Here is a 25,844-nt window from a genome sequence, read left to right as displayed (position 1 = left end):
CTAAGTCTCATCACGATTCTGATTTCAATCTTCTGATCACACAGAGCACTTGCTCCACATGCCTACTGCTCAATTCATCATACTCAGCCTTATCACTTCTTACATGTGAAAGAACACCAATTAGCTCACATATCAATTTCTTACAACATCTTTCCAAAGTAACGTTCCATTATATATACAGATGAAAGTTCTCTTGAAATTTTGCCATCACTTTGTCCAGCAATCTACCATCATTTTTGGGCTTATTACATTGCAGCACAGCTGCTGATGCTCCATGTCTATAGGACATTTTATTGCTAAATCTGCTGCCATGCATTTGTTTCCTAGAAATTTCTACCTAAGGCTTCTGACTAACAGCTTCCAGTGCTCGGACCTTTCAGAAGAGGATTCAAGTACTTTTGCTTGTCTGCTTTTGGTGGACACTTAATTTTGATGAGGTAAGAATGCAATGCAGAGATTGGCTAATTAGCAACCCTTTGTCCAAACGAATAAGGAAACTCTCTGGCATTTAATTCAAAGCTTGAGAGCAGTTCATCATAGAGGGACATAGAGCTGATGTGTCCACTTTCCAGATGATATGATTGCAGAGAGGTTATACAGCAAGCATGCTGTCATCATCCTTGTCCCTTTATTAGACTTCAATGCGTGTTTTCAATCAAAAGAAACTTCACTAGGAATTTGTAAATTTTCAGTAAATGTCGATTTTGAAATGTGCAATTATAGTGTGATACAAGACTGATTGTCCTATGTAGCACAGGCAATGATAGATACTCCTAACCTTGTCCAAGGTGCTCTTTTATAGCCTCTGCTTTCATTTGCCTGTATTTTAATCATGCTTTCCATTTCAAAGTCTGATTTAGGCTGACAAAATTCAGAAGGTGCCAGCTGAAACCAGAGTTCAACTGGATGCTAGAATGAGCTGCAAATCCTACTGATATTCCCTCTGTGCATTCTGAATGCCTGAGAACAACAACCACTTACAAGTAAGTGAAAATTAGACTTACAGAGTCCAGGAACAGTGGCAACAGTTATGACAACTTTTGGTCTTACTATTGTGGTTTCCCACCATGACATGGGAGAAAAAGTAACTAATAGTTACATTTGTGAACAAACAGACACCATGAAGACAAGGATCACAGAAAACCTTACATATGCAATTAGCATTTTTTACATTCAGTGGAAGTTTTTTATCACATGACATGAAAAATAAAGCTTTGTGTGAACATATGAACAATCAGTATAAAATTAAACATTGGATAACTGCTCATTTCACAAATATCTTCCACCCAGTGTAACATGATAGAGAAGTCATGTAAAAATAGTTTGCAGTTGTGCAACTAAACCCCTTATTACAAAGTATAAGCAAAATGGCTTGAGCAGCTTTAATTTAATGATTTCTTAACTTGTGACTGCTTAGCCTTTATATGTTTATTAATGTTGAGATATTTTTTTTATTCCTGTAATTATTAGTAGATACTACACAGGGAGGAAGGAGTTCCTTCAACCCCAGGAAATGGGCATGCCACAAAAGGACTGTGTAGTATTCTCAGTGCTCATTTGTTTGGGGCTGGAATTTCTCACAGCCTGGGCTGCCATTTTTCCCACTTTATGTTCACAAGCTCCCTCCTCGCTCTGCAGAAGCGTGTGTTTGTGGTAGTGAGGGACAGATGCTCAATCTCAACAAAGATCAATGTGGCTCCAGGGAGCACTGTAGCATCTTCTCCCTGATATTAGACTTCACTATCCTGAGGCTGTTCCTATGTGGCAGCTTATCAGCTTGCCAGTCTGTCTTTAAGATAGCTCTCTTTATCTTGTTTTTTTAAATAAGAATGTATATTTAAAAGACATACCTGTCCAATAATAAGAGGGACTACAACAGTCATAAACAGCTGCGAGAATATGGATGTAAAAGGCACAGAGGAGGATGATCCAAGCTACAAAATAAAGATATACCATTAACATTGCATTTTTTCTTGGTATCTGCAAATTTCATGCACAGATATCACACACTAATATGGATTTTATTTTACACATAAAAACTGGGAACTATGTGCACTGGAAGAAGCCGCACACGTTTAATAGTTAAGTCACAATAAAGCATTTGGTGTTCCACAAAACAGAACTAAACCAATCTCTGATTATTTTATAACCTAGGGTAATATTTCCATCAATATTCATTTAACTGAAAACCTGCTACACATATATGCCAAGTAAATTATATAAGCATTTGTAGGATGATAGTCTAAAGAGACAGGGAGTGAATCCTCCTAACTAAACAGTTAGCTCGACTTACTTTGCCATTTATACAAACATCAAGCAACAGAAGTGGGTGCAGCTATTTCAATAAATAAATGAAAATAATGAAATAGTGAAGACAACGTTCACGTGTTTTATTTCAGTACTGTTAAAAAGGGGATATACTGGAAGTACAGAGCTATTCTTTCGTTAAGACAACTGAACTGACAGGCTTAGTCTTCAAGTAGGTGATTTCTCTAACTATAATTGTAAATGCTAGGAGCATTTTTTAAAAAGATTCAGGTAGAAAACAGGAACACATACAATCAGCAGGATTTTTGGAACCTGCTTCAGAATGTTTAGGAAAATATACAGTATTTTTTGCATTCTGATTGGACTTGTTCTAGGCTATGTAATTGGAAAGTTTCCTTTAATGTAATTTAACACCTCTTTAACAGCAATGGAACACACTAAGAAGACTGAATAGCACTGTCAGAGCTCCCATAGACCACCACTTGCTCCACAATGAGGCAAAGGACACAATATTAAGGTTTTCACAGATCCACTCTATTTTATATTTTACACTTCACTTTAAAGATTCTCAAAATGAGAACAGAATCCTTTCAGCACCATCTAAATGAAGCTGATTTCCTAAAGCATTCTTACTTACATGATTCTCATAAATGATACTCAGATTGAATTATATTTTTCACACTTTCCTTCCTTTCCAAGCTACCTGCATGACAGAGAAGGTAATTGTGCAATCTAGTAACTTAAAGTCTGCCTTGAATAATTAACATATGGCCATACAAATGGGTTTGGCATAAAACAAGATTCTTCATAAATTTGAAGAACAGAAAAATCAAAAATTTTATATAGTGAAGTATTTTACTTTATGCAGAAATGTACAACAGCACTGCTTTTTTGTACCTGTACATTTGTATTTGCACCGCTTGGGAAATGGGTGAGCACGTCTGTGGGGGATGTCTCTGGGCAAACTGAGCTTTTTGTGCAGGCAAATGGCATCAGATTTCATATGTGCCATTCTGAGTACACTCTGGGTGGAGAGTCTCAGGAGGAATGTACAGGATCTGGCTGTTTCCTATGTGCTACCTTAAGTGGCAACACCAGCTAAGATTCACACTGACCGCTTAATAAATTACAACATCTCGTCACCGTCACCTCCAACTTTAATACTGTGGGCACATGGGAGGGCACCTGAGGATGGTGCCACAGCTGAGAACTTTGGTCTGCAGGTAGGGACTGAGTGAGCCTAAATTTCCCACGGAGTCAAGAGGGAGAAGTAAAAGCTTGCATAAGAAGATTTAGATCACCCATGAGTACCCCAAGTCTGGCAGTGCAGGCACATTCCCAAGGGACAGAGGGCACTCTGAGTGTCTCACTGCTGAGAGCACAGACCTCCATCATCCCACTCATGATCTCCTTGTTGTTTTAATTCTTGTAAGGAGCTTCTGAAATTTTAAAAGGATTCTTAGTTTTTTAAATTGTATTTGGACTTATTGTTACGTGCCGAGAAGCTAAAAGCATTACTTACTGTGTATTCCAGGAAGCCTTTTCAAGTGAAAGTGAAGATTTTTAAACTTTAAAATCTGCCTGGGCCACAGAGGAGTCAATCTAAGCAAGCCAGGACGCTTGCACAGCTTCACAGAACTACGACACTTTGGCAGTGACTCCTGTGCTTTTCTATAAAAATGTTGATTGGACTTTGCTCACCACTTTTAAGTTTTATGCTCAGTGGATGCATAATCAGTTTCTAAGTCAGCAGCATAACACTGCTGAAAAAGGCATAGTCTTGCCAGCTTTTTAAAATATTACTTCAAATGCAGTGTCTTCAAACTGTTGGGAATTTTTAAGCACATATACTTAGTGTATATATAAGGATATATTCTCCTTTGGAATTGGGGCTCTTGGTATTTTTTTTTTGTTGTTCTTTTTGCATAATTATAAACTGAATTAAAAGTACTGATATTATGTCTTCAAACAGACTTTTAAACTTTGTTTCTCTTCTGTATATTTTTTACAATAATTTCAGTGGGCTGTTTTTTATCAAAATCTATCTGTTAGACTATTTCTATCAACTCTTGTATTACCTTAACCTTAAATCTGTGTAATGAGAAAGACACAGAAGATAAGATAAAGGCTAAAGAGAAGTCATGAACTTCTCAATGACACAGAAAATAAGGGCATTTTGATCCAGACTCTGAACATATGGTGGCTAACCATGAAGAATCAAAAATATTAAAGAACCCAAAGCAAATGGAAGCATACTCTGACCAAGGCCTTCTCAACATTTGTAGCATGAAAACTCATCAGGCTCACGACTCTAAGTGTCCCATGGATTCTCAGACATTGCCTGGGTTCCAGAATTCCTTTGAACTTACCTCTTGGATATGCTTTCCACACTTGTTTTGAGAAAGAGAAGTGTGAATTGAGGAACAGGAAACAAAAACCTTTATATCATGTTAATCAAACCTTCCTACAAACTTACAAAATGCAAATAGTCTGTCTGAGAATAATTAGGATGACGCTCAGGTTTCAGTTGGATCAAGTTAAGTTCTGTGCTCCATTAGCTGTCATGAAAGGTTTTTTTTTTAAAAGCTATCTAGATGATATGCATTGCACAGAAATTAGTATTATGTTAAAATAGCTGATTATCTTCGGCTGCCCTCCTTGTTATAATAATCTCTATGCCTAAAAATTAACCTTTCTTCAATGACAAAGAGATATACTGTAAGAACTGGCATAAAAAACACCATAAAATCAAACTGCTGATTTATAGCTGAAAAAACCCCACCCCTACCTGATTGGAATGACATATGGGAGATAAAATGTGCCACTTATTTCATGCCACCATATTGCCTATGCTTATTTAGCAACATTTTTTAAAGTTTGATATTGTGAAGATATTGTTACAAGCCATTATGAATAACAACATTTCAGCTAGAGGTTTAGTAAAGTAATAAGCCAGCCCTGCTTTAATGGACTCACTATTCAAGAAAAGACCCTAAAAATTCTTGATTGGGGAAAGACACTTTTCACTTAAATAATCTGAGTGATTTCAGCAGGGTAACTCAGATAAGCAGAAAGATAAATCCAGGCAAATCTTCCCAAACAATTCTGTCACCATGCAGTACTTCAAACCTGACCTGCAGCATTCTTGCTAATTTAGTCCTAGACCTTTCTTCTCAAGAGACTGCGTGTTAAAAAAAACCCAACAAATAATTTAGTGGGTTTCTTTATGAGCTTGTGGTAGAAACAAGCTTGTGGTCCTTAATTAAAGGACTATTTAACTGGATATGGTAAAAAAGCCAAGAACAAAACCCAACCTTCCTTACATAAAAGTGAGATGATTCCATCTCCCAGCCTAGACTGTCTCCACAAGCCAGATGCTCCATTCTCATCTTTCTGGCGGACCAGGCAGGTATCACAGTGGGTGTTCCCACACCCACACTGGATGGACTCAGAAGAAACATTTCCTCCCAGTCCCACCAAATTACAGCCCAGTGACACATGTGCCATACACATTGGAGCAGGCTGTTATCTGAGGACCACTTTTACTCTCCCAGTGCTCTCCTGCAATTAATGCTTCCTCAGGTTGTGTCTTTGTGCTCTTCACACACCATCAACCAGCTTCAGCCTCACCAGTTGTTGAGCACAGAGGAGGAAGGGAGGCAGGGGTGGAAAGAGGGCAGAACTGATTGGGAGGAGCACTACTGGCTGCTCTTTTACACAAGACATTAAATTTTAAGCTTTCCTTTTCCACATTCTGGTGGAAAGGTCTGGCTACCCTGAAACCCTCCTTAAATTTTGCATTCAATGCTGTATTGCCACCACTTCTGGTTCCTTTCATCCAGCCCAGATCCAGCTGCCTCAGAAGCCTGTCTGGAGCACCCCATGCCCCAAACCCTTTATGTCCTGTTGTGGATGGCAAGCCCATTACAAAAAGGCCACGGAATGCAATGCACTTTTGGAAAAGATGTGGATGGGATCCAGGTTAGTGATGAAGGGCAGTGAGTAAGAGTTACCAGCTGAACAAAGCCCTCCCTTGTTTTGGACTCTTTCCAGAGCCCTTATCCTGACCCAGTCCTTGCAGCTTGTTACAGAAAGATAACAATGTCTCCCTCAGTAACCCAGAGATGGAAATGCTGTGATGGGAACTGCCATGGGCAGTAATGATGCTGGGGCTCTGGGAAGCAGGGAGCGGTTGGAAGAGCACTGATGTGCTCCTGTGAGCTCCACGGTGCCCAGCTCCAGATTTCAGGTAGGAGGTCGAAAGAGGTCATTCCTAACTAACATCTAAACAGAGCTGACAGGCCACTGGGGTGTCCTTCCCACCCCCGTGCTTTACAGGCACTCACAGGCACCGCATTCGGACATCTCGGTAAGGCAGAGAAGCCGTGTAAGAGATGCCAGCTCCCAGCCTCTGACCAAGAGCCATTGACTGCTACCGAAAGAATCCCCCTGGAATGGGTGGAAGGGAAGGGGAGGCACATCACTGAGAATGGAGTTTCTACAGAGCATGTTTAAATCTAAAAACAAAGCTTTTAATTACATCTGTCAAAAACTGCAAATTGTTTCTTCCCTCAGAAAAGGGCAAAGGTACAACAGAGATTGCCTCCAATGATTTGGCAGTCATGTATTTTAACAAAGAGATCTTTCGCTATTATTCTTAAAAATGAAACTTAAGTCCCCAGTTCTGCTAAACAACTAGATATATAGATATATTTTGCAAATTCTTCCATATTCTACATGCTTGTGTGGCTGTGGGAGTTGATTTGGCACAAATGAACAAGTATCTATTTGTCTACATATAACCTCTAGTTCTGTTGCCAAATAAAAAAAATAATAATAAAAAAAAAATCAAAGTTTCACATTCAGAAATATTGAAAAACAAAAGCTGACAAACTTGACTTTTTTTTAAAATTTCCTGGCTTGGGCAATGATACTGTATATTTTGGGTTTCCCTTGTTAAAATGATCACAGATGCCTAATCTCCTTTGGGTTCCCCTATGACACATTAAATACCAATCCAATTCAAACACACCTGTGGATTTTAAAGCCTTTTATAGAGCCATAAAAATAACCATAGGTATTCTTCATCTGAAATACACCAGACCTACTCTTCCATTTAACTCTGGTGCAATGATCTGGAGGGTTAATGTACAGAAACAAGATCAAGTTTACAACCCAGAAACACCTAAATGGGAATTAGTTATACCCTTGGAGACCTGGGACTTAAGGACTAGCATCCAAAAATTCTGCTACAAACAAGGGGCTGACTAGCTGCAAAGACACAGATTATTCAACACAGTGTAGTTAAGAACCATGAATATTATTTATCCATGAAAAAGAAAACTGTGATGTACCAGAAGAAATGAATCAGTTGAGACAGGGGATACTGGAGACATTACATGAGGCCTGGATAAGCCCTTGGTGAAGCAAATTGCACAACTGTGCAGGATTTGTATTACCTGGGCTGAAGAAGGAATTAAAACTGGAGCAGGTGCACGAAACACCTCAGATTAAGGGATTTGTTTTATGAATTTAAAGATTAGAAATGCATGGCATGTTTAGCCTAGCTGACTGAAGGCTGGCAAAAAGAAAGTCAGAGCCAGGGTGATAAATTTCAGAGAAGTGCTATTCAGATGTGTAATACTGGCAACAAAGACAAATGGATTACACATCTTTAAGCAGTACTTACTGGAAATTAGTTTTCTGTTCATCACAGACAAAAGTTTCTAGTACTGCAAGGGTGGAGGGAGACCAAAATCCCTTATTTTTAGATTGGATGATGCTCAGTTCTGAAGTGAATTGCACAGCATGGAAAAGAGGTGGATTGGGTGAGTCAGGATGGGATTCTCCTGGTAGCCTGGCTCTATGATCCTATTAAAAAGGTGTGGTTAACTTCTGCCCATGGTGAAGCAGGTTGCACACTTGAAAGGCTCCCCTAGTTTCCTATAGATGAAAATCTCAAGAGCAGTAACATGCAGAAAAACACCTAGAAAAATCTACAGTACTTCATGTGTGAGCCAGGAACAAGAAGGGTCCCTATTATTCTCTGTTACTTGTTCCAATTTAAATAACAAAGCCATAAAAGGTGAATGTGAAGAAAAGCAATAAAATTATTAAATAAATACTTCACAGCAGTCATTGAAAAGTTCTAGTTAATTGTAAAGAGTTTGGATCAGATCAGAGAATTTTGTTTTCCCAGTGATTAAAGAGGAAAGGAAACAGTGAGATAAATAACCAGGAAGAAATAATGATGCTCTTTAAATCTTCCACATGAATGAGTTGATCTGTTAATAGCTAATGCACTGTGCTGCTCCCCCTCTCTTCCCCCCTCCACTGTAATCAGCCTTTTGTCACATACCAGTGAAATCCATTAGCTGCAACTTCCTTATCAACTTCCAAGGCTTTCCAGCTACTAAGATATTTGCATATTTAACGATTCATTTGACTGGTATCAACTCTCATTTACCAAGTGCTTGAGAAGAAAAATAAGGCACAGTGTGTGGAAGTACTGCTTAAAGACAAAAAAGTACTGACAGCTCCTATTACTAAACAGATTTATCTGAATTAATGGGATTGGCGTAGACTTGGTAAAAAAATCTGAGATGTATCAACAACTTTTGGACCAGTATTTTAATTTAAAGATTTTGTGAATACAAGTGAAAACTCTTCAGCATTTAAATCAGCTTCTAATTTCACTCACTTTATTTATTTCACTTTTCTCTGTGGTACTTGAACTAAATTTCCTTCACTTGTCTACTACTCCTGAATTATTTCAGCAGTGCTACTTTCTACTACTTATGACATCAGCACTACAACATCAACAAAAAAAAATAAAAATTCAGAAATCAAGAACAGGAGCAAGCTGCTCAAGCCTTGGGAAGATTCTGTTTTGACACAAATGTCATGGTAGTTTTATTGGCAAAAGACCTAATGGGGGAGTAATGCCTGACAGACACACAGAAGGCTTGCGAAGTGTATCTTTAAAAATACACATGAATTTTTTATTGGGTCTTTAACATTCCACATTAACTGCTCTGCAGGCATGCTTCTGAAGAATGTGAAGTACATAAAAATGCAAAATACTGGCTTATCTCTAATATTTTCGATGATTTTCAATAGAAGTATGTAGATTCACACACTTAAGACTTTTGCTACTTTGAAAACTAATCTTGGAGAAAACAAAACTTATTTTTCTGCTCTAAAAATTTTCATGATCGATCTGCTACTCTGGCTTTAGCTAAGTGTGTGAAGTGACAAGAAGGAGATGGACAGTCTCACCCTCTGAATACTTTGGTACACAGCCTCCTAATCATTGGTAATGAAGCTTTGCAGAGTGCTGCAAAGAAATACCAAACAGAATAAACTCATGCTAATTTGAAACTGATTTAACTTGCTTTGTTTCTGCTCACCACATATATGAACTCCAGTTACATACAGTTTATGGGACACTGGCCATTTGTAACATCTTTTCTGGGAATAGGGCATATTTACTGTTAATAACAAGGGTTAATATGAGGATATGTTAGTGCTGATTAACATATCTGGGAAGAAAGATTCAATAGCTTTTTATTAGGTAAAATGTTAATCAGAGGTATCTGTGACAAAGTCAGATATTCTTTATAAAGTTTAGCTAACCATCCTCATACAGTCCAGTAATTACAGACACAGTATTTAAGGCTTCATTAAATTAATCCAAACTTCTTAGAATGCTAATTTTGAGTAAGTTTTATACCAGAAGTTTCATAGCAGAATACACTTCTAAGAAATGTAACTGACTTCCTCTTCAATACCATTCATTTAAGATGATAAATTATTTGCTTTAAATGCATTATTTATTATAGCTTCAACATGCCTTTATCAATGTTGTTTAGACAATTTATATTTACATTACTGGGCAATTATGAACAAAAAGGCAACTCAGAACATTATATTCTCTGGTGCACATAGGGCAAGATATAAACAATAACTGCTACCTCAGGTGAAGCTATATAACAAAAACAAGCTACTAGACAACAATGTATTTTACTTCTGGCAGCACTAAAGGTATTTTATGCACTGTACACAGGGAGAATAACAAATATGAACACTAATGCAACAGAGCATCCAGACTATCACAACACAACTCTGTGGAAGAGTTAAAGCTCTGGAGTACCAGACTCAGGAGCTAAAATTCACTGATGAGGTTGACTTGAAATATCCATGAATAGCATTCAGCAGCTCAGTTATTGTAGAGGTAAATGGAAGTTTTATTTTTAAAAACTTGAACATTCCATCCTGTATTAATTAAGCATTAAGGCTAAGTTGCATGACTAAACTGATGAATGGTTCAGAGAAGATAATCAGGAATTTTCTAGTCAGTGTTCCTCATTCCACAGTACCACAGGAAATGATGAAGCTGCAGGTTGTAAGCAAGCATACAGAAACATGTCAACTGTGTACTTGAATCCACTGTGTGTTCACCAAGCCAGATGCATCAAGGAAACTCAGAGAAAAACTAGAGAGGCTCACAAGAAAAAAGGTTTCATCAGTCCATACCACAGACTGTCACAGGACATGGGAATTCAGGTTGTGCATGTTCAGCTGTCCTAACTACCTATCACTGGATAAACTTCAGACAAGGCAGACCTCATCTTAGCAAAGTGTGTTGCTGGGCTGACCAGAATACTGCTCCTCATGTGTGAAACCCTCAACAATGATCTCAAGAAGTTTTAAATATTTACATACCACAAGAGAAGTCCTCAAGTTTTGGGCTTTGCGACAAAAACCCAGTTTTTTTAACTCTCCTCATCCCCAGAGTAGCTTGTTTATCACTCTGATGACAAAGCAATTCATATGTGTATCATCCTCAAGAAGAGGAAGTCCAAGTCATGTTACAAACCACCCAAAAATTAATGTGAATTTTACACACTTCTCATACAAATCTTTCCAGGGCTGGTAGGAAGAACAGAGACATGATTTGCCTTCCTGTTCTTCCATACATGAAGTTTTACCTCCTCTTCGGAGAAATAACAGTGAAAACTGCAATTTATGGGGCAGAATATCTTGTTATCTGCCTATGAAGACACCAAAGAACTTTATCTTGCTCAAAAAGATATACAGATCTTTCCCCAGCATTTCAGTTTCTGCAGAAAATACCCTTTTACTATCCAGTGCACCAAACTCAGTGAAGTAAAGCAAGGTGAAAGCTACCAGTAAGCAAAAGTAAAAAGAGCTGAAGTTTCACATAGGAGCAAGGGCACTGTGTCTGAATGAATGCCTCTGGAAGAAACACTTTCTGTATACAAGAGGGAAGAGGATTGGGAAAAAGTGAGGAAGACCATCCTGAATCAACATATGCAGTGCAAGAATAACAAAACACCCATCATTTTTCTTTAAGAAAAGTTATCTTTTTCTACCTACAGGAAGTCTATGGTCCCAGGTGTACTGAGAAAGCTTTGCTTGTGTCTATCAGTATATACAATATGGTGAAAGCAGTTTGTGTGTAAACACAGCTACATCAGTGAATTACAACTTGTTCTAGTAAATAAAAATCTTCCCACACAGTTATTCTGAGGCAGTAATTGATGTTACAGCCACTCTCACAGTACTATTTATCCCAGTTTATACTGATATATTTGTATGCAGTCCATAGGTTGCTTAAGCATCCCTGCTATAAACAGTGCATCCCTTGCATGCCACTTACAAATTGTTGCAGACCAAGTTCCCACTTCCCCCCCTTTCCAGTGTGCTGACTTACATACAAAGCCATTGGTAAGACAAACATGAAAGAAAATGTATGTCTTCCTTAAAATCCTTCAAGTACTTCAGCCTATATTCCCTGCTCCTTCACAAAGCCACAGCCTCAGCAACTTGCACCACATCACACCATTTATGCCAGCACCAGGACTTCCTGTCTGAGAAGGGATTTACTAAACACCACCACCCACCTGCAAAAGCCTCTCCATTGTATGCTAACATCCATGTCTTTAAAAAACATGAAGATAAAGTTTGGTCTCCTTCCTTTCTTTCTACCATGAGCTGCAAGGATCCAAGGCCCTAACTGAAGGTACCAATTGAACTAACAGGAATGAAGCAGCATTATGTTTAGGGATGCACAGGGCCCCCAGTAATCTTGCTAGCCTCTACCACAAAAATACCCATGGGTTTAGCTGCCCAAAAGCAAGGCTCTGTTTATCTGAATAGTGCTTTTTCAGTTGTTCTCATCCACTTCAGATCAGTACAATCCTGTCCAGCTCCTGCAAGTGAAAGCTCTCCAAGAGCTCTCCCAACCAAGTTATCTCCTGATTTGGCAAGTGCTTGTATTTTACCCAGCCTGACTAACAGCATATTATTTTACTCTTCTATAAGAGCAACAGCTTTTGGTTATCTTAGAATGAAGTGTAGGTAGTGTTTGCATTCACTATGATACATTTTGATGACCTTCCTGGGAGGCAGCTGATTTCAAATATTGACCAGAAAAATAATCTTCATTATTCATGCACTGTGAAAACCACCCAAACTTGCATTTCAAATATTATGTCTAATAGGTGCAAGATTACCCAGTAAAAGATACATTAATATCATGATACTTACAAAAAGCAAAAGCAGAAGTGGAGTTATAACAATGCCCTGAAAGAAACAAACAAAAACAATCAGTGAGGGAGACAGGATAATCTTTACTTTCTTACCTTAGTACATGGAAACATACAAACATAATTTAACATCATAGAAATTAAGTAAAAATATCAACTTTGCTCTTCACTGAGCACGTTCTTTAACATTTATACAGCAATGATTTTATAAGGTACAATCAATACCAAGTACCCTTTTTTTACCTTTTTGCACCTAAGCCCCTCTGTTCTAAAAGATCTGATATACAGAAATAAGGATCATTTATTTTAAAAAAAAACACATATTAAAGCTCTCCCCTCAGTGTGCTGTATCTTAACTTCACTAAGCAGCTCCTCCTTAGGGGGAGACTTGATCAAGTCCCATGCCACCCAGTCCCAGGTCCTCTTCTGAGCAAAAGCTGCATCAACTGTGATGAATTAGGTGTCGTGACTGTGTAATGTAAGCAGATGTTCCCCAAGGAAATGAGCTGAGATCTCAAAACTCATTTCACTTGATTAGACTTCATGTCTCACTGGTAGAAGGCAAGTCTTTCATCTAATTTAATCACACAGGACCACCTCGGCTTTCCACATCCCCCAGGCAGATGCAAGCAAAAAGATTTGTTGTCTTCACTGACAAGGAGCAGGTTTAAAGCTGATGATTGGACAAAATAGAGGATTTTAAGTTTCATGAAAGCAAATCTTAGAATGAGTTGTTTGGGTTGGGAGTTAACATGACATGCATCACTTTCATAGCTGCAAATAGCAATTCCCCATCATCCTTCCATCTGAATTCAATATTTTATTATTGCTCAATAAAATGAGTCCATCATTTAATGCATGCTAATTCATAGAGCTGTCTTAGAACTTCTCTAGGCCAGGACTATTCTTCATTCAGATAGGTCACAAGAAAGCTAGCTAGCTTTTCACAAACTTTATTTTTAAAGGACAAAGGTCTAAAACATGCTCACGTTTATCTAAAACGGTGCTTATTTTATATTTTATTTAGCTACAAGTGAAAAACAATTCAGCAGAAAACACAGTTGTCCCCTACTTTTCACTTAACCCTCAGTAACATGGCTTTACTTCAATCTCTTGGAAGAAAATATAAAGAAAACCCTTAAACAACTAGTTTTGTATTTGCTTTCTGGGTCTACAAAAATCCACACATCTAGATGGACTATCAGTCACAGAGAGTTCCTATTGTGTTCCTAAAACAAAATGCAACAAATAAATGCCACAAATTATAGCAGACAGGAAGGATCAAGGAGGCAGCAGTTAGGCTGTGCAACTTGAAGGCTCTGCTGAATTTAAAAACATATTTCAAAATAAATAATACATGCTACATCTGACTGCCCCACAGCCCAGCTATCCATAATAATTTATCTTTTTGCAGATGTCACAATTTAGATATATCATAAAAGACTGAAAAGAGAAGTAGAAGCGGTAAAAATTGCTTCAGGGAGTCACTCACTATTTCCAGGAGGTCTAGACCAAAATGCAGATAACAGATATGAAGAAATATAGGTGTTCAAGCACAGCAGCTGGAGAGGAAGAAACTAAAGTTGAGGAAGGGAGGAGGCATCAAGGGCTGAACTGACACTTGCATACAGCAGCATCTATGAGGAAGAACTGACTGCAAGATCTGTGCAAGATCTGTCCCTGCTGTGTAATGTAGGGACAACACAGTCACTTCATCAAAGCGACCAAACTCCAGCTTTTAGGGACAACCACTAAGGGGACAAGAGCCAGACTTGGCCCTTCTTCCCCTTTCCCCACTGACAGCTCCCCTGCGCACCTCAAATACTACCAGACATTGCCAAGGGCCCGGGTGTTCCCTTAGCCTCCTCTAATTTTGGGATGGCAGAACACCACGGCAGCAGGGTTCCACCCTCAGGCTGTTTCACATGGGGAGGAGCATGGATGGAGCAGGAGGTGATGCTCCAAAAGCATCCCATACTCCAACAGAGCACTGAGTGTAGGGAGAAGAGAGCACACTGCCAGCTTGAGAGCACAACCAGCTCTCCTCTGAACCTGAACTCATTGATTCAGCACCATTAGCTGTCTTATCTGTTTCATGCCTCAGAGTGGCTTTATGTTACCAAAAACAAAACCCCACCCAACGATAAAAAACCAAACCAAAGCAACTTTTCTCTTTATCTTGTTGATTAATCAAGAGGGTGTCCTTCCTCCCTGGGATGGAAGCTGTGACTTGCTACTTAATTACTTCAGAAGTTGGCTGATATTAACACAGCGGACAACAGCCATTGCTAATTCAAAGCATGTGCCACGAAAGGAAACTGCACCTCTGTGAGAGTAACACTTCCTGTAATTCTGTACGTGGAGAGCAAGAGAATCCTCCTATACAACGTAAAGATATTCCTGACTGAGCATGCTGCAAATCTAGCATCAAAAGGTCAATTTTAGCAACTTATTACTAGATTTTGCTATTAAACCCAGTGATCTTAATAATCAGAAGTGGGTTTCCTGTTGCCTCGCCGCAGAAAGGATTTACAAGGTTGAACTTTTCCATTTGCAACACACACACAATTCCCTGGGAAGCTAAACAATTACCTGACAGAAGAGACAAGTTCATATTAAAAAATAGATGCTGTTGCTGAATCAGAGTAATTTGATGTTAATGTTTTATTTTGATAAGGAGTGCCAGTTTGAAAAACCACAGGGATTACATTAAAACCAAAGGGTTTTTCTTCTTCTGTCAGAAGTGGAGTAGTGGATGTGCTGGTTTACAGGTGCAAGCAAAGCACAATTAACTCAGGGAACCTCTGTTACCCAACCAACAGATGGAACTGCTAAAGAACAAACTTTGGGGATGTAAAGCCCATTTCTACGTTAACCTAATAACACTGACATGCTTTTCCGTGCTTGAAGCCCTTCTCTTCAGGCTCCTGCCCTAGATATAAAGAAGGGCTTACCCAGCCATGGTGTATCTGTCTAACAAAAGGCATTACCTTCCCCTGCACACAGCACCTTGCTTCGACACATTACCCCTGCATTAGGAACACACTCCTCTGTGTGCTTGTGAGCATTATGTGATGCATCTCAATTCATACCCACCAAAGAATAATAAATAGAGCACTTGGAGTCTAAAGTCTACTGGTAGAAAATACAGGAGGCAATTTACATTTTGAAGGTAAAGCCCAAAGTCTGATTCACTATGAATAAAAAAAATGTGTAAGAAAACAGTTACTCCAGAGCCCAGCTCACGCTCCAGCAGAGGCTTCACGAAGATGAGGATATTCTGACACTGGCACTGTAGCTGCTAAGATTTCAACTGTCTGAGAAGCACAAAAGAAGCTAAAAATTAAAATAGAGATGGCCATTTCTAAGTCCACTGGACACTGAGACCATCAGAGAGGAAAATGGAACTAAATTTGACAATGCCTTTCCCTGACTTGCTTTCCAAGCAAGTGCTGTCAAATACATAGTGTATGGAGATAAACAGATTGTAGATTAGCACTTCCAGCAAAAGCTGAGCATCTGCCCTTGAGAATGCAAGGTCATTACACAGTTTTAGCATCTTCAAAGTTCGGGGGAAGTGTTAGGCTTCCTGACTGCTGCCCACAATGGAGTCAAAGTTGTAAAGTGACTGCCGTTTGCTATCTGCAGAAAAACTTTCAAGAAATCCATTTACACCTCTGATGTGATACACTGACTGAATGTATTTCAATGATTTTAGTGGAAAGGGCAGAAAAAACCTCTCAGCCTGACATGAGACACTGATACAACATAGGAGCCTGAACAGTCAGATACTTGGCAACATCTCCTTGCAGTAAAGATCATGAAACCCATTTTTTGTGAGAGTTTAAATACAGGTTTGTGTGTGCAAGCATGTACACAGATGTACATATTAACAGCAAGGATGTACTTGGAGAGCCATTTAATTGTTATTTGCTTTGATCAGATAAAGTTGCTAAGAGGTTTTCTATGGGTTTCATCCAGTGCAGCATTGCTGTAGAGCAGGTATTAAGAGGTGTTTATCCTCCAAAAGAATATTCATCAATAGATGGAACTGGCTGCCAAATCAGACAGGGAAGGGAAGTCACCTAATGAATTTGAAACTATGGTGGCAAAGAATTAAGTATGAAATTATGCAAATAGGAAGAGAGAGGTGGGCACAGATCCAGAGGGACACATGGTAGAAGACAAGTAGGGATTATTGTAATGAGGCATGAAATACATGTGAACTTTCCTTCGTTTCCTTTACCCACAAATTTCCCGTGCAATTTTTCATCATTCTTACAGGTCATCGGTTCGACATGCACGTGGCAACTACTAAGTGAGAAAAACCTTAACCAAAGTTCTGTCTGATTTGTCTAAAGAACCAGTGCTAGAAAGGGGAAAAAAAATGTTTTTGTAATCAAGGGTCTGAACAAATGTGTGTTTTCTGAAATCAATTACCTACTTGTGCTTAATGCTACAGAGGTTCCAGAATGCTTCATCAGATCAGGACACAAAAGAAGCAGAAGCGTAAGCAGTATTATGTAAAAACTTACTGGGCAGCATTTCCATGCTACTGATAGGGTAAGGTGTGAGAAAAAAGCGTATGGACATTCCTTAATTTCATCAGAAGACAAGCATAAATGAGAAATGAAACTCAGTCTTACTTCTGTGTACGGCAGTATTTCTCAAATGACTTTATTTCAAGAGTTGCTGGCACTTTTTTAAAAAGAAAGATCAACTAAAAAAATATTAGCTCAGTTGGTTAGCGTTAATAACATCATAAAACCCAGCTTCACCACCCAACAAACAAATAAACAAACAAATGTCCTAAACACAAACTGTATTTTTATGGTTACAGTGAGAGAGAAACTTTATGTCAAAATATGTATTATTTCTTATGTCTTTTTTTGTCCCTTAGTTTTGTGCTCAGAAATGTGTCTTCAATTTTTTTTCCTTTATTTTTAACAAGTTTGCAGACAGCTTTATAATGTTTTACATTTCAAAAAGAGAACCCTGCCTCTTGAAAAGTGCTTCTAGGTCCAAATTAGGCATGTTTGTGAGTAACAGGACAGCTAGTACCAAAGTTCTGACAGAATACAGATGTTCCCCAGAAGAAAAAAAAAAAAACCCAAAAGAAAGGAAGTGGGCACCCCTAAAGATGGAAAAGCTGATTGTTCAGCTGTTCATGTTTTCCCTAACATGACAGAGATTGTAAAGACCACGGCAGCACTTAGAGACAACTATCAGTCTGTTCAAATCAAGGAGCACAAGACTCCCACTACCCTCATCCCTCAGACTGTTCACAGCTCCACCTCACAGCATCACCCCTGAGTAATCACACTGTTTATTACCTGTGATACCACATTATTAATCATCTTGAATAAACTGATTTAAAGTGTACTCCCATGTCTGACTGCTCTGCAGTAATCTTTAGATATCATAGATAGAATGATTCCTTTTGCTAAAACACAGCTTTCACATACCAAAATCCTCAAAAATAGCTGCCTTCTCCCTTCTTCCACCCGTTCCCACACAGCTTTAGAACCACGCAGAACTTCTTGACAGACACCACAGATCAAGACAAAACCCCCTATGCTAAATACACATACTTGTTTCCAAACCAGAAGGGCAAAACCCACTAAAAGTCAGGTTGGGATCAGGCAAGTTCTTGTGAAACCACAAGCAGACACTGAAGGGGCATAACAAAAAAGGGCCTGGTAACAGCTGCAACAGGTGCAGATGCAGCTGTGACTCTTATGTATTTTAAAGTTTTAAAGTTTTTAAGTACTAAATCACTTGAGCATGAAGATTTCAAGTTTGTAACTGAAATTATTCCAAAAACATTTCAGTGCCTTAGTAGCTGGATCCAGTGGCTGCAGGGGCCTTTTAATGGGTTCTTTAAACAGCTTTTAATATTTTTGTAAGCATGGCTATACAAGCTATGCTGTTCATTTGACTTACTTAAAAATGGCAGCAGAGATGATGAATTTCTGTTGATTGAGATGTTGAAATTGATTTCCACAATAAAACATGTTTCCCCACTGTTTCTAACATTGTCCCCATGTAAATGACATAAATGTTTGGTTTTATTTATTGCAATCTCAGAGATTAAATTACAGCTTTCTCATATTCTTGTAATTTCAGTCATTTCCCTGAGATACAACTTGTGTCCCTGTGTTGCTCCCCCATGGACATCACAGAAGCTCCTGGTGTCAGATAATTACTTGCCTTTTGTTTTCCAATTCAATTATTTTCAAAATAATTTCAAGTGTAAAACTCCTACTATATTATCCCTCTTCTGTCAGCTACTCTAATGACACTGTTGGTTCTGAGAAGGCTTATAAAACTCCAATTATTCAAAATAAAATATGTAATTTAGCTCTTTATGTCTTGTCTACATGAAATGACTGTTCTGAAAGCTGGGGAGAACAAAGGCTTATGAACTGATGCTTTTTAGGATGCTTAATACACCCATTCTCCCCATAATAAATAGGAAAATCTGAAAAGATATTGAAAAGAGTATGAAGTTCACACATTTTTGATAAAATGATAAATATTGTACCAAGATAACAAACTACAATACAAAATTGAAAATACAATTCTATGTAACCCTAATGTAACTATCATTATAAATAAACACCACAAAAAATAGCTAATAACTATAACTAATAGTAACTAATCCAATTAGGCCAATATTAGATTTTAAAAACAAAACTGTGAAACTAGAAACACTACATCAAAATGGCTTTTGATTTATCAAGGGGGGAAAAATAAACCAGATTTCATATCAACTATGAAATTATGTAGAGGGCTTTGTGAGTTGTTTCATTGTACCACCTTTGTTCTGTTGTCTAAATCTAGTGTCCCCAATTGTGGGAATGAACATTAATTTGGAAAAAAAAAAAAAAGAAGAATTATGAGATGATATTAAAAAGGTTACAAGCATCAGATAACAGTAGAAATCCAAAGCATTTCCAGTATTTATTAATAACTACTACTGGCAGATGTTCCTCTTGCCAACATTTTATACAAGTGTGAAAAAATGAAATCAAAAGGAATGTGAGCAGCCAGAGTTCAGTTCTTTCAATAAAACACATCAGAGAAACAAGAAATACCACGATCTGAACTACCAGCAGTAACATTACCACACTTGTCACAGATGAAGTGCAAAGAATAAAACCAAAAGGAAAGAACATTTTTTTCAGTTATGGGGTGAGTTTCTGGTATCACATTGAGCATTAAGCCAAGAATAAGTAAAGAATTATTTTAGAAAGGTAAAACAAGAGATAAGCCCAGCTTGCCTGGCTTTCCCAGCAGAGGGCATCTTAAACACATTAGAAATTGTTTCTTCCACAGCAACAGAATAGCTCAGAACACCGCACTAAGGACCCTGAAGTTCTAAAGCAACTATGAAAACTTCTTGGTGCTTCCCAGGTGATACAGGAGCAATATCTGGAATGATGCACAAAGTACAACACAAGTCTCAATCAGAGCTGGAAATGACCACTTCCACCAAACGACCTGAAACCATCGGTTAGGTGGGAGCAGGCTGTGGAACAGCTTCTACAACAGGTGGGATCCCGGGTGCTGCTTCTGGCCACACTTTGCAAGTGCTGCAGCCTCTCCACAGCAGCTTCAGAGCTCTCTGTGTGACCCAGTGGGCCTTTGCTCATGTTTCTGGAACAGGATCAAGCCATATCCACCAAACTTCTAATGCCTTCCTGCAACTTTTTCTAGCCTCTCTCTTGTGCAACACCTTTAACTCAGCTGTCTTCTTGCATCTTCAGTGAGTTCAAGGATACTGTCGAGCCTGCTGGAGCTACATTTTCCTCTTCCCATTTCCTCTTCAGTTGCTTTTGCTGACCATCAGTCCTGGCCTCAAGACTTTCCTCCTCACCTTCCACCTCAATGGAGCCTTTTAAAACTTCATCCTATGCAAATATTCTTCCTAATTCCATCTGATTAAACCACTGTCTGTTCCTGTTCAAATCAATTTCTCATGGAGTGCCAGCAGAGAACAAGATCACTAAGGTTCTGTATGTTAGGATAGGAGTTTATACACTGGCACTAAGTGCACTTTGGTTAGAGGAGACATAAAAGTGAGAAAGGAACTTTTTAATCATCTACACCCTTAGTCTTCTCAGAGTGACCTCCTTGTCTGTGCAAAAAATCACTTGGACACAATCCTGTAATTTCTACCACTACAAGCAGGTTCCACACCATATGAGCATGACCTCGTTGGGACTGAGGAGGAAAGGCACAGAGCTTGAAGGATTAGGGTGTCTGTAGCTGTAAGCACAGCCCTTCCTCGAAAAAGGGTTTAAGATACAAGATAAGGACATAATAAGCCTAATTAAAAGTGGTAGGGTGTACTTCAAGTGCAAAGTATATTAGTGCAGTGTTAAGGATGCACCACAATTTCTCCTTTGTTTTGTATGTAGAAAATAAAAATGCAGTAGTAGTAGTAACAAGCATGTTTCATAAAAAAAGGTAATTTTTCACCAAATTTTTAAGTCTGTTTTCTTGAAGAAGAAAGTTAAAAAGGATCTATGCCAAGTCATAGGCAAATCTTAATTTAAATTACTAAGAAGCCATTCCCAGCAAAGCATGCCAGCATCAGCACCTCTGCTCCCACAAAGCCATGTGGCACTAGGACAGGATGGCACTAGATGGTGCTGTGGGACCTTCCAGGGAAAACGATTGCCTCATAAAACACAAGTTATTGTATTCTTCAATTAGCCAGAGAGTTGATTCTGTATTTTGAGACACACTGAAGAGTAGTAAGTCGCAACAAAAGAAACCAGACTCACAGAAATGGAAGGAAGACACTAAGTAAAACATTCTGCTTTGACTGACACTGCTTTTTGGAGTAGCTAAGTGCCACTATTCCACTGGAAGGCTTCTTGCCTCACCTTCCCAAAGGAAAAGGATGTAGTTTTTATGCTCTACACCAGCCTTGCTTTAAAGGGTTCTACATGTAAACCAGAATTGAAACAGTCCCAAGTCACAGCTCCAACAGGCAAGGTCCCCACAAGAATATTCTTTCATTCTTTGGGACTGGCCCTCACCACTCTTTAACAGACACCATTTTATTCTGGTCAATATTTTAAAAAATATTTTGACTCAATAAGCTGTGAATTAACGCCACTTTGAATGAACTCATCTGTAAATTTACTTTTCCTGCCATGATGATCAGTTTTGTGAAAAAACCCAGAAGCATAAAGGAACAATTACAGACACCTGAGAGAATATCAATGGCAAATTCTAGAGAAATCAGAGATATCAAAATTGATTCTACTTATTTCTTTCTATAACTTTCCATGTAACTGAAAAATATTCAAGTAGAACAGGTTCTGTACAAAGACACCACCAACATATAAAGCAAAACACATTTTGTCAACATAAACACTATGTTTAAATAAACTCTGTCTGATCTCCTTCATTCTTCCTCAAACCAAGAACCTCAAACAGTGCAAGTATAAACACTGTAAAATGCCTCCTTGACAATGCAAGAAAATAAAAACTTTATATAATGGGTTGGAATACTGTGGCAATTAAAACCTATAAGGGTTAATTATGCATCAGTAGTAGCGAAACACTTCCTTAGCATTTCAAGGTCTCTTGGTGACCTGCTATTCAGAAATACCACCTAAAATTTATCACTTAAGTGCTGGCATAATTCTCCACTCCCCCAAAACATGGGTTTGGTCTGCAGTATCCATGAAATTAGATACTATCCTCCTCACCCCAAATCCAACCAACAGCACATTGTCATTATTGTTATGAATTAGATAGGTGACACTGGCTTTATCAGGAAAATGTCTCATCTGCCAAGTGCTACCTGCACTCTGTAAGGTGAGAAATGCCCTCCAAGTCCCCCAGGATCCTTCAAGATCATTCCCAAGTCTGCTGGAAAGTTAAGCTATTATCAATTAGTTTGAGAGATCACTCACTCATACATTCCTTTTTTATCTTTAATCTAAGTGCCCTGAATTGTTTTAATAAAATGTATGACAAAGCTCATTTAATCTGTTTCTGCTGTTATTCTCAGGCAGGATTTCCACTCAACATTGAGCTTTTCCAAGGCCAGACCCAACCCAAATGCACAGAAGCCCATGCATAGACACAAACCCCCAAACCCAGCCCCCAGTATGGTAATCTATATTGCTTGTGTTCTGTGCTGCCTGCCTGGCCCCAAGTCATCAATAATGAATAGAAATGTACAGCTACAGCAGTAGCCTGTGTCATGGGCTTGTCAGGGATTTTTGAAAAGGAACACAGGTCTGCCATTTGATTGTGTCTTCTTCTGCAAACGCAGGAAGGACAAAGCAAAGTGGTATTTAAAAAGGGGTAATATGATTAACCCTTTTTCTATGAAATGAATGGTTTCTTCAGCCATACAAATTAGAAAATTATTTGCTTGCAATGCAACCAGTATTCTCCTAGGCCTGAGAATTCAATAATAATGTTGATTCTGAGCTCAGGGAGAAGAGTTTTTTTCAATTTTAAGATAATGAATACAAACGCAAGAGGAGTCAAATACCGGAGTTTACATAGAGGGAGAAAGGATTTATTTTCTTAGGACTGCAGTAAGTTCAGTATCACATAAATTTTGTTCTTGAAGAAGAAACTTAATGTATGCAAACACATATATACACAGTCAGTGAAAGCAATGGCATTATTAAAAAAATATGCAGATCCTCATGAATGGGCTAGAAAACATGAAGAAAAAAAAGGTACTTGTATTTATTATTTCTTTTTAAATGTTCCCAATTACATTTCTACAGACATTATGGCTGTGGTCTTACAGGAGTGATTATCTCACATTTTACAAACGGAACACACCAGCTGGTACACTACCAATCCACCCCCTGGGGAGGGTGGGTGGCAGATTACAAAATGTCTACAGGACACACACAAAGTACTAAACTGATTGAAAACCCAGTAGTAAACCCAAATATTTCTTGCTTTCTACATCTGCATAAATTCCAGGAAAAGACCAGTGTTAATATATTTAATTAATAGAAGCATTAACTTCTGTAGTAGATGGGTAATATTCTCTGCTTTGGAAGACTCAACTGAAGATGCACCCTTGTCTTCAAAAAACCTGGAACTAGACAAATTGAGATAATCTATATAAGAAATGAAACTCTCTAAACATGTACTTCCAACCTGGCATCAAAAGCAAGACATCTCAATTCAGATACCATTTCCAGGCCTTCTTTTCTAAAAGCCAGTAACAAGAAAAAGCACATGGTTTAAACACAACTGAGGAAAATCTTCAGAAAGCAGCAATCAATAATACAATTTAACCAGCCTACTCTGCGTTCTGACCTAATGTTATCTTGTGATAACTGCTTTTAATGGCTAGAGTGGGATATTATAGTATTCAGCTGAGCTCAAGTGTGCATAAATCGCTGAACGTTCATGGGTTGAATATGTTATTAATGACTGTGAATAAGGAAAAAGGACCATAAACCACCTTTCTGTGGCAGATAATAAAATAACTGCCTCAAAATCATAAGTACACACTCCAGCACGCTAAGGTTAAAAAACCCCCAAACCACAGAAATGTGATTCAGTTTAAACGAACTGATTAAACTGAAATAATTTACTTACAAAAGAAACTTAATCCTGTTTAAAGAATTCCAAAACTATTTCATAGCAGAAAAAGTTGCTTCTCAATTCTAATTCCAAATGCACTTCAGCATGACTACACTAAGTATCTCTCATTTTGCAAATTATATACAGTCACTAAAAAGTTATTTTCTCCTAGTGACATCTTTCTGTGGTTTTGCAAGTGCTCAGATACCCCTCCTCCAGCCTACTGCCCAAATACAAGTGTGGCAGCACAAAACTTCTGCCTTGTTTTGAATATCCCCATGGAACACACAATCTACTTAGCACACATTTTAATGTGCTGAATATGCACATCTGCAAAAAGAAAATGCAGAGGGGGTTCTCATAGGTGGTAGAATGGGCCAAAACTGCATTCTTACTATCAATGCCATATGACCCTTGGAACATCTTGTGATTTTATTTTTTTTTTTTAACCCATCTGCTTCAAACGTGTTCATTTTTTGGTGTGCTATTCACTAGATACAGGTCTCACACTCAAGAAAAGACCAGTGCCTTTGCTCGGTGTCACACTATTGCTCAAGCAGAAAGTTAAAAAAGTCAGGCAGAGGCACCCTAAAGAACTGCTTTAAAAAAAATCCACAACAAAATAAAAAAGAAAGAGGAAAAAAAAAACGGGAGGGAGAGGACAGCAATCAAAACTTGACTTTGTACTTCCATTTCCTGTATGAGTTGTGCTGCTCCAACTCACCATCAGTAGGAGGCTGCTTTTCCCCTGTCTGATATGAATGCTGGTTTTGCATTTAAATCATTTAAACCCACCAAAATGTGGGTCTTTCATTCAGTGACATAACAGAATATTTCCAGAGGGGGAAAATTGTTTCTGAAAGCAAAACAGTCCTAGTCTAGCAGAGACTGTCTAGGCAGGGAAGGGAGCTGGTGTGTGAGACTGGAACCAAAGGAAGAGAAAATATTTCCCTCACAGCCCCCACAACAAAGGCTTTTTTTTATTTCAGCTCTTAAGAGCTCAGATAGCAAGACAGTGTTAACTTGGAAGGTGTTTCTATTTTACAGGAGGTAAAACAAGTAAACAACTAAAAAGATGTTATCCAAGATTTCCATCTTCCTCTTCTTAGAGCAAGAGTCTTCAGTCTACTTTGTCCTCAGGGAAGCACAGCTCCAGAGGTGGCTCCTTTGTGACTCCTCCTCAGGCTTTGCCCCAGCTCTTCCCAAAGAAGCACTGCCAAGGCTGGAAGTTCACAGTATGGGATTGGACCATTTGTGTACTTAAATTTACAAAAGCCTCAGTCCTCAGGATCCAGAATAATTCTCATTCAACAAGAAGCTTTAAAAAGTGGAATCCCTTGTAATTACTCAGTTAATTGACACACCACACACATTCACAGAGCCTCATTAGCTGAAGGGACAAAACACATCCCTAAGGCC

The 25,844-nt window shown here is 38.5% G+C and overlaps 1 protein-coding gene across 5 annotated transcripts in view; it reads right to left on the bottom strand.

Moving 5' to 3' along the window:
- The window catches only part of SLC10A7 (solute carrier family 10 member 7), a 138,539-nt gene that overhangs the window by 34,386 nt on the left and 78,309 nt on the right, over positions 1 to 25,844 (bottom strand). For 4 of the 5 annotated variants that reach the window (XR_004496911.1, XM_015625147.3, XM_015625145.3 and 1 more), the window contains 2 exons: positions 12,841 to 12,876; positions 1,851 to 1,934 (listed from right to left, as the gene is read on the bottom strand). Coding sequence is in view for 4 of the 5 variants with exons in the window: in XM_015625147.3 (XP_015480633.1) it covers positions 1,851 to 1,934; positions 12,841 to 12,876 (120 nt within the window). In the remaining variant the exon portion in view is untranslated. The remainder of the gene's footprint in view (positions 1 to 1,850; positions 1,935 to 12,840; positions 12,877 to 25,844) is intronic. The other variant, XM_015625146.3, reaches the window with a different exon arrangement.

Source organism: Parus major, chromosome 4 (assembly GCF_001522545.3).
Source record: "Parus major isolate Abel chromosome 4, Parus_major1.1, whole genome shotgun sequence".
NCBI lineage: Eukaryota > Metazoa > Chordata > Aves > Passeriformes > Paridae > Parus > Parus major.
The sequence above is the reverse complement of the archived record's forward strand: the minus strand, read 5'-3'. Positions and strand labels throughout refer to the sequence as shown.